We start from the raw sequence: 10,072 nt of genomic DNA, 5'->3' as shown, positions 1-10,072 counted from the left end.
GCAGCATAAGAGAAGGTGGTGACCAACTGGAAAGGACCCACGTGGAAATGGAGATAAAAATATCATGTGGTTATCGAATACAATGTGAACGTGTACCACACGCGTGACACAAGGCGTGAACGAAGCATCTTAGGGAAAAGGAAAAAAGAAAAACCAGGCTGTTTTATATCAAAGTAGAAACAAGAAGAAGAGCCCTAACCCTGACTTCTTCACATTATTTCTGGGTGAAGATTGGAAATTTTCAACTTCTTAAAACCCAAACAAACCCAAACAAACAACAACAGCAAGAAAGAAAGAAAGAAAGAAAGAGAGAAAGAGAGAAAGAGAGAAACAAAACCAACCAACACCCCCCCCAAAAAAAAACTTCAATTCTATTTTTTATTTTCAAAGACCTCATCTTATTAGGGTTTTTTTTTTTTTTTCTTTTTCTTTTCTGAAATCCCAAAAACAGAGTATCACAAAGTTAGCTACACTTGGAGGGTACCAGCAGAGGAAAGAAAAGAGGGATAATCAAGAAGGAAGAAAGGATTTTTGGGGTAAGAAAAAAAAAACAAATAAGAAAGGGAGTTTGGAGATTTAGGGTAAATAATTGAAAGAGGGAAGAGGTGAGTTGGAGGGGTGGGGATTTTTTTATTGACAAAAAAGAACAAAAAGAAGGAAAGAAAAAAGGAAAAAGGAAAGAAAAGAAAAAAAAAAAGAATGGGAAGAGGAAGAGTAGAGTTGAAGAGGATAGAGAACAAAATAAACAGACAAGTAACATTTGCAAAGAGAAGAAATGGGCTTTTGAAGAAAGCTTATGAACTTTCTGTTCTTTGTGATGCTGAAGTTGCTCTTATCATCTTCTCAAATCGTGGCAAGCTCTATGAATTCTGTAGTACTTCCAAGTATATTCTCTATCTCCTTCTATTTTATTTTATCTTTCTTCTAGGGTTTGGGTTTTTTCTTTTCTAATCTTAGATGAGAAGAATTTGGAGATTTTAATGATGTATATAGTTGTAATATGGGTTGTTATGTGCGTTTGGATCCATATCAGTATGCTTAAAACGCTGGAGAGGTACCAAAAATGCAGTTATGGAGCGGTGGAGGTTACAAAACCGGCTAAAGAACTCGAGGTTAATTTTACATTTTTTCTTTGTTCAAGTTTTTATAAAAATCTTTTGAAATTTAGATCTTGATTTGATTTTTGGTTTATGGTTTTTTTGGGGTTTATTTTTGCAGAGTAGTTATAGAGAGTACTTGAAGCTGAAGTCTAGGTTTGAGTCTCTACAAAGAACTCAGAGGTAAATATTTTAACCATTTTTTTCTTGCCATAATATTTCTTTTTCTTCAATTATATATCTAAATAATCAGATAATTTACCTAATTATTGGAAACCATTTTAGTTTTGGTAGTTTTTTTAAAAGTTTTTTATAAATAAAACCATCAACACTTGTTTCACTTTTGATTTCTTTCTTTCTTTCTTTCTTTTTTTAAAAAAATCAAGCCAAAATTTAAAAATTAAAATGATAGTTTCTATAAATTTGTTTTTGTTTTTTTGAATTTGGCCAATAATTTGACTCTTTGGCCTAAGAAATTTGCAACTTATTGTAAGAAATTAAAAGAAAAGAAAAGAAAATTTAATTTTTGAAATATAAAAGTAAAAAAAGAAAAAAATATATTTATCGAATAGAGTCTTAGTAACATTTTAAAATAGAAATTACCTTTAATAGTGAAAGTTTTATCTAAAAAACAAATAATATTTACATACAAATTATTGTAGATAGTTAATTCAAATTACAAAACTTGAACTATGTAAGAAACCTAAACCAGCTAACTGCAGATCTATTTGGAATCTAATTTGCTTCTTTATTTATTTAATTAGTAATGTTTAAACTTGTTTATTTCTGAAGCTCGTTTTATAAATGTGAATTACTCATTTTCAAGGTTTTTGTTCTTGAAATCTAGAACAGATTTTAAAAAATGTCTATATATAATAAAGAAGAAAATTGATGGTAAGATTTTCTTTGAGAATATTTTCATTTAAAATGGTTTCTTTACAAGTCTATTTTTGTTTCCAAAACTATTTTCAAAAGAATTTTTGAAATAGTGATCAAATGTAGCTCTAAACATTAATACTGTCCTATATATATATATATAAAAGTAAAATTTAAAAGGAAACCACCATATAAAGGAAAGATACATCTCAACATATCCAATGGTCATGAGAGTGTGGTTACCATATTTGTGTTTTGGTCATTCATAATGTTCTTGGTTTTGTAAACTTGTATATTTTCTTATTGAGAGTGGTCTCATGTAAAAGGATGGGTGGATTTGAATTATTAAGCCCTTCCTTGGAAATCATTTTGTTTTTTAGGTTTGATTTTTGAAAATTAAGCTTTATTTTTTTAAAATTTTCTCACCGCAATAAGCTTGCCAAGTAATTCTATATATAAACAAGTTCTAAAGAAATATGTATATATATTTCAAATTTTGGTTTTTTTTACGATGGACAGAAAGTAGATAGCAAAACAAGAAATTTAGAGTTTGAATGAGTGTTTATAGGTTTAATTTTCAAAGACTAAAAATAAAAGTTCTAATAGTAACCAAAGGCGGGTGCATAAACGTTTCCAAAGTTGTTTAAAAGAGTTTATTTGTAATTCATGTTTGATATAGTTCTTGACAACGGAATGTTGGGCGAAGTAGTTGACGAATATAAAAAGGGCAAAAATCTTTGTTAGAGATGATGAAATCTAGGGTTCTCATTATAAAGCCTCATTTTAAAGTTGTTCAACTAATTATATAAAAGTTGATTAATCAAATGTATTAAATTTCCTGAAAGACTTTTGAGGTTAATTCTAAATAATATGCATACTCTCATAGTAAAAAACGAAGATTTACCTCTAAGTTACAATTAAGATAAACATGAACATGCTGATCTCTCACATTTGTCTATAGAGAAATAGGTATGCTCAAGAATGCTTATAGAATAAACCTCTTAGGCAAAAGCACATTGATTATAACCACTTTTAATAACAAAGAAAATGTTTAGATTAAGGCCTTTCTTGGGCAAAATTCAGTTTTTATATATTAAAAGTACTTTCTAAACAAACATATCTGCACCCAAAACCACTCTCCAAGTTCTTCTTTACAAGATAATTGCAATTACATTAGACTTTTTTGGATAGTACTTTTATGGTTACATGGAAAGCAAGAAATTTTTTAAGAGAAAAGTAGTTTGAAACCATACAAAAATGATTTTGACCAAACCAAAACCATATAATTGCTAAGGTTAAAAAAATTTATTTGTGTTTATGGCAGAAACCTTCTTGGGGAGGACTTGGGTCCATTGAACTCAAAAGAGCTTGAGCAGCTGGAGCGTCAGCTTGTGTCTTCTTTGAAGCAAGTTAGGTCTACCAAGGTAGGTTTAATCCTTTCCGATAATGACTGTTTTGATCTATTGTTTGATAGTTATTTGGTTTTTGAAAAATTAACTTTATAAATATACATTCTTCTTTTGAAAGAGTTATTTTAAACTTGTGTAAAGTTTTTAACGAAAAAAATAGTTCTTGAAAACCTTTTTTTTAAAAAAATTGTTTAAGACTTCTAAAGTCTAAAATGATAAAAAAAAAAAAAACTCTTGAATGACAATTGAAAAAACCAAAAACCAAAATTAAAGGCCTATTTGATATAAACTTTTCGTTTTTAATTTTCTGCATTATTCAAATTTGAAAACTAAAATCAAGTTTTTAAAAACTAAATAAGTTTATAGTTTTAAAAACTTTTCCCAGTTTTGAAACAAAAGTAGATAATAAAACTAAGAAACTTATAGGTATGGTTTATAAACGTGAGTTCAAATTGTGCTGGAAATAAATTTAGTTTATTTATTTCACCAATAACTACTTTTTAAAAAGTATGATTTTGGGTGATGAGCCAAGTAGATATACAAAATCTCATAGTATTTTGATGAAATATTATGGTTGAAGTATCAATTAATATGCAATAGTTTTTGTTATTTGTTGCCAACTTTTTAGAATTGGGTTTGTTTGATTTTAGTTTATTAAATTTGTATAAATTCTTGAAAGTTAATTTTTTTCTCCAATTCGATTTTAGTTTCTTATTTTTCAAAACATCAACATATTTGCTTCTTCATTCTGCTTTTACTCATAAAATGGATATATAATATGCCAACAATAAGTACACAACTATTTCGATATTCTGAAGGATTAATTTTCCAATAACTTCTTTTTGTCTACAATGTTTTAAAACTAACGCATAGTTTTAATTACATAGAGAAACCTAAATTTATATGAATGTTCATTTAGATTATAGATTTAAAAGTTTCATATTCAAACTTTACAGATTAAATACTTTTTTGGACATCTTAATACAAATCATTTATTCATTTAAAACTTTTGATTTTTTTGTTTTTCTAATTTGGTTTTGTATACTTTTAATGATATTTTGGAGTGACTACGACTTTAATCTCTTAACACTCCAATATATTGAAGAAAATAGGTTTGGGAATTTTTGGAGTACAAGTTCTCATAATATTTTTAATGGTTTTAATATACTGTTCATGAAATTGTTGTTTGAATTTAAGTGATAGATGTTAAATGGACAACATTTTCACTATCTATAATAGATAAAAGATTATCTAAGAAATGACTTTTCATATCTACTTGATTGTTTGTTTTATTGTTTACCTTTTCTCAATATTTTCAAAATATAAGTCAAATTTTGAAAATTAGGTTTCATTTGATTACCATTACTTCTCTGCATGTTGATTTCCTTGGGTTGTTTATTATTATTTTGTTTTGCATTCCTAAATACCAAAGTAAGCAAACTAGGCAAAAGGCAAAGTTGTTTTTAGAATTTGGAATTTTACTATGAATTCATTTGTTTATTTAGGAAAGATGATAAAACTATTATAAAAAATGTTGCAATAAAATAAGCATAATTTTCAGGAAAAAAAAATCAAAAAGACAAATGTGCCTAAAAAATAGTTTTTAGAAATTTGTTGTTTTTACTTTCTATATTTAGAATGTGGCCATGAATTCTACTGTTTAACTTTGTGGAAGGATGAAACTCATGATTAAGAAATTGTGAGAAATCAAATATAATTTTGCAATCTAAATGCCAACAAACGTAAAAACATGTTTTATAAGCTTATTTCTTTATTTTGTTTTTCGTCTAGTTTTCTCTATCATCTTTCTTAAGTTAAAGAGTTGAGTTCTTGAGGATATATGAACACAGTTGAGATGTGCATCCTCCCTTCCATTTATTTAGTTTTTTTTTTTTTTTTTTTTTTTTTAAAAAGGATAAAAGTTAATTTTTTAGTCAAATTTGAAAAACAAGAACAAACATTTAAAACAACTTCGTTTAATTTTTAAATTTTGGTTTGGTTTTAAAAACAGCCTTTAATCTAATCAACCAAATTTAAAAATCAGTAGAAGAATGGTTAGTAGGTGAATGTTTAGATTTTTAGTTTTGAAAATTACTTATTTTCTGCCAATTTCTTATATATGCTTGCACCTTCTTCCTTAAATGAAGAAGTAACTACTGAGAATAAAAAAATAAACTAATTAGTTTTTAGTTTTCAAAACTTTTGCTTGGTTTTTTGAAATACTAGTAAGAAGATAACGATGGGAGGAAGGAGTGTTTATAGTCAATTTTTAAAAACTAAAATATAAAAACTCAAATGTTAACCAAAAAGGTTTCAAGTAGTTATCTAATGAACCAAAGTAATTACCTTGATTTGAATTAGTAATTCTTAGTAGCTATTTTGTATTTTTGCTTTTGAAAATTAAACTCATTGACACCTCTTTTATCTTTTTTTTTTTCCTGATTTAAAAAATCAAGGTAAAGTGTGAAAACTAAGAAATGTTATTGAACTTTTATTTTAATTCTTGAACTTAAGTCTGAACGTCTTGTCTCTAACAGTATCTATGTGGCTGTGGTGTGTCTCTGTCCATTTAAAAGACAATTATTGAAGCTTTTCACTTTTGTACTTTGAATATGCTTAACCAGAATCTGGCAGTTTAGTACACTATCCAGTTGCTCTGTTTCTTAATTAATACCCTTATTAAACTTCCACTTCTTTTTGTTTTTAACCACAAGTTTTATAGCTACAAAGTTCAACGCACTCTTTTAACTTATGGCTTTTATGGGAAATCTGTTTTACTCAGCTGTAGAATTGATCTTGATAAGATTATTCAAACGTTGTAGTTTGTGTAAATTGGTGTTTAGTTTTGAGCTTATTATTTTAATCTGACACTACCAGTATTAAAAAGATTCAATTGCAATTTTACTCCCTGTAGTGTTGGCCAAATAGTTTGTCTTAAAAGTTAAGAATCTAGCATTTTGATTCAATAAAGCCTTCAAATGATCCTTATGATTTGATAAAATCATATCACAAATAGTCTTTTACTATAAGAGTTACTTATGAGGCTTCATCAAACCAAACCGTAGGGACTGTCTGTTTAAATGATTAGAAACTATTTTATAATTTAACCTATTGAAAACTACTTATACAACTTCTTTCCAAACAAATGCTTTTGTTTGTGCGTGGTGATATTTTTATATGTATTTGAGCTCTTAGATATGTATGGCTAGTTAGTTCCATTTTTCTGTGGCTTCATTGTTGAGCTTCTTTTTAGGTAAAACTATTTATTGAATGTCTCATCATAACGGTTGAATGTAGATTCTTAAACATGCATGCAAGTTTCTAATAACTATTACAGTTTTTCACTCCAAGTTTCTCCATAAAAGCAAATGTTTGACTGAAAAAAGAAGTACACAAGGCTAGTATATGACCCAAACTCCTCTTTATTAGCTGATATACAATTAAATTTATGTTCACCTATTAGCTTATGCTTTTTAGTCAAGAGGTGATTAAAGACTCTTTGGACCTATATCTTATGTGATCTTAAGAAAACCTAGGTTTATGTACTTTGTAAATCAATGTATGAACAAAACACTAATTGTTCTTTTTTTTAAAAAAAATATTTTGTGATTGACTAGTCGTTATCTTAGCTAAGGACATGTATAATTTGTCAATTATGACCAAATTGTTGAAAATTTGGAACTTTGCAGACTCAGTACATGCTGGACCAACTATCTGATCTTCAGAACAAGGTAGGTTGAGTTCATATCAAGTTTTAATGGTGAATTCAAAATCATTTTGTTGAGCTATAATATATATATATATATATTTATCCTAAGTTTTAAAATCTTTTGTCAAGTACAGGAACAAATGCTGATTGAAACTAACAGAGCTCTGCAAATAAAGGTAATTAATCAACATTTCTTTTCCTAAGACAGCCTAAACTTGAAATTTACTGATTCTCAAACTTTAAGAAGAAGAAGAAAAAAAAGAAAACATCTGTCTGCCTTATGGGACATTAGTGAAGTTTCCATTGTGTAACAGTTTTAAGGTATGTTTGAGAATATTTGAAAGTCTATACTTGAATTGTCTCGCAGTCCTAATGTTGATGTATTTATCTCTTGCTCTGGAAAACATTTGTTAAATCCCATCTACTTAATGGTGAAATTAATGATGGAAACTTAAAAAAATCATATCATATATGTTAAATGATGAAAATATCTTTCTCCAATTTAAAATAAGCATAAATTTCTTAAAAGTAGTGATATCTTTGTTATATATTGTGAGGAGTATTTAATATTAGAATGGAAATGTTGATGTATACTTCACATCGTTGTCAAATCTATAGAAACATGTAGACAATATGGTGGGCATTATGTTGATTGAAAAAACTAAGATGATTATGAATTAGAGTATTAACGGAGATGTTTGCGTTGGTCTTGTGTAATAATGTATGGTTGATCAGCTGGAAGAAATAAGTTCAAGAAATAATATAAGGCTTACATGGGATGGTGGAGATCAAAGCATGTCATATGGTCCACAAAATGCCCAAACTCAAGGCTTCTTTCAGCCACTGGAATGCAACCCCACTTTGCAAATTGGGTAACATTTTTTTTAATGAATTTAAATTATGGTTCTTTGTTGTTTTTGGGTAAGTAATTTGATGTTGGGTTTTAAATAGGTACACTTCTGCAGTATCAGACCAAATTACAAGCACTACTACTCCAACTCATGCCCAACAAGTCAATGGCTTCCTCCCTGGTTGGATGCTTTGATTGAACAAACAAAAAAAAAAAAAGAAAAAGAAAAAGAAAAAAAACCTCTCTTTCTTCTACTTTTTGTTGCTTACTTTTCTTTTTTTCATTTGCGCTATGGTACTAACACTATGCATAATTGTTAATAAGCATTATATTATTTTACTTTTATTTTAGAACTTGAAAGAAAATCCCAAAAATTTGAAGGAGGACTTGTATTGAAAACCTATCATATTTACCTGTATCCTTTTCAAATATTAAGACGCTTTGAATTTTGAATTGTTTTTTCTTTTTCCCTATTGTTTTTGTGTTCTCTATGCTTTGTATATTGAGATTACACAGGTGAACTTTTTTGTCTTTTGAAAAGGGTATTACAAATGGAATTGCCCAATTTGGCACTTTATTTCCTGAAGGACATTGTTATTATTGTTTTCTTGAATCCTATATGATGTTGGAGAAAATAACATTATTTATGTATATTCTACAAAGTCGACCAAACAAATATAGCCAATTCTATGGCAAAAGATGAAGTTAGAAAGGTGTTGGATAGAAAATCGTGAGGGAGTCGGAGATGAATTTCAAATTCATACCCTTAAAAGAATTTCAAAAACAAATATTTGGGTAAACAAAGATTTGTTGAGAATATAAAGGAATTTGAAGGGTTATAGAAATTAAATTGATGTGTGTCTTTTAGTTTTTATATTAAATTGTGCCTGTTAAGTTTTTTTTTTTTGGGGAGATTTTAGAAGTTATGAGAGTTAAAATATTTGTGTCTTAACCCTTGAAATTTCATTGTTTGTAAGATTATATAAAGACCTGTATAGTTGAATCAAAAATCACTTTCTTCACACTTGTGTCATTTACCCCCTTTCTCTTCTAACAAAGTGGCATTTGAGCCCTGCTAAAAATTTGAGAGAAAAAAATATGGCCAACGGTGGGATGAATTTGCTTCAATTACGATGCTTACTAAACTTAATTATGACTGTTGGAGCATCAAAATAATATCGTTACAGAAGCATGGGATTTGTGGGAGATCGCTGATAATGGTTTTCAAGAGGTGGAAGCTGGAGTCAATCAAGTGCAAAGAGACACGCTAAAAGAGAAAAGAAAGGAGGACAAGAAGGCCCTCTATATCTTTCACCAATTAGTTGACGAATATACATTTCAGATCATCTGCGATGCTAAAACATGAAAGGCAACGTGGAACAAGCTCCAATCAACTCATAAAGGAGTTGATCATGCTGAAAAGGTACGATTACAAGCTATACATGGTGAGCTTGAATAATTACAAATGAAGGAGATGGAGATGATAGCAGATTATCACTCCAAAGTAATGACTATTGTCAAACCAATTGAGACAAAATGACAAAGATCTTGATGATGACAAATATAAATAAATCTCATTTTCCTTTACGAGCTAGGAAGGGGACCTAATGGACCTACAGATCAAAAGCTACAACGATCTGAGATTAATTGGCTAAACTCATTAACCACATAATCAATATTCGTTAACTGTGTGTACACTCCACTAAGACTCACAGGTGCACTATTCTCACTGTAGAGATATTTATGTGTCCACAGATATAGATCAATAACAGTAAGTTAGTCCTTCACCAGTGTTCGTAACACCAGCTAGGTCAATTTACCGTTTTACCCCTAGATTACCTCTAATCCTTAAATATCAGTGCTCCTCCAATGAACAATCTGTTTATAGTCCTACTAATAAACAAGAAACCCCTCTCGTGTCATAGAGACGGTAGGGCCCTTTGTTCAAGACTTAGAGACACCATTTAAGAGAACACTCATCTACTTACCCTAAAGTAAAGAAGGAGTGAATTCCATCTTGTGTAATTATGTTCTCAGCTTCTCACTCTGTCTTGTCCCCAAAATGATAAGCTTATTGAGTTGGCGATCTGGCCACTCTCACTTGTACAAATGAAAGAACAATCCCTCGCGA

General features: G+C 29.1%; 1 protein-coding gene across 1 annotated transcript; it reads left to right on the top strand.

Annotated features, from left to right (window-relative positions):
• Positions 1-433: 433 nt before the first annotated feature.
• Positions 434-8,146, top strand: CAGL2 (developmental protein SEPALLATA 2-like). The gene is given in 8 exon segments (NM_001280738.1): positions 434-884; positions 1,034-1,112; positions 1,219-1,280; positions 3,298-3,397; positions 7,072-7,113; positions 7,226-7,267; positions 7,827-7,963; positions 8,043-8,146. Coding segments are annotated over 8 exon segments (741 nt in total). The 5' UTR covers positions 434-699; the 3' UTR covers positions 8,137-8,146.
• Positions 8,147-10,072: the final 1,926 nt, after the last annotated feature.

This window comes from Cucumis sativus, chromosome 4 (assembly GCF_000004075.3).
Source record: "Cucumis sativus cultivar 9930 chromosome 4, Cucumber_9930_V3, whole genome shotgun sequence".
NCBI classification, from domain to species: domain Eukaryota; kingdom Viridiplantae; phylum Streptophyta; class Magnoliopsida; order Cucurbitales; family Cucurbitaceae; genus Cucumis; species Cucumis sativus.
The sequence above is the reverse complement of the archived record's forward strand: the minus strand, read 5'-3'. Positions and strand labels throughout refer to the sequence as shown.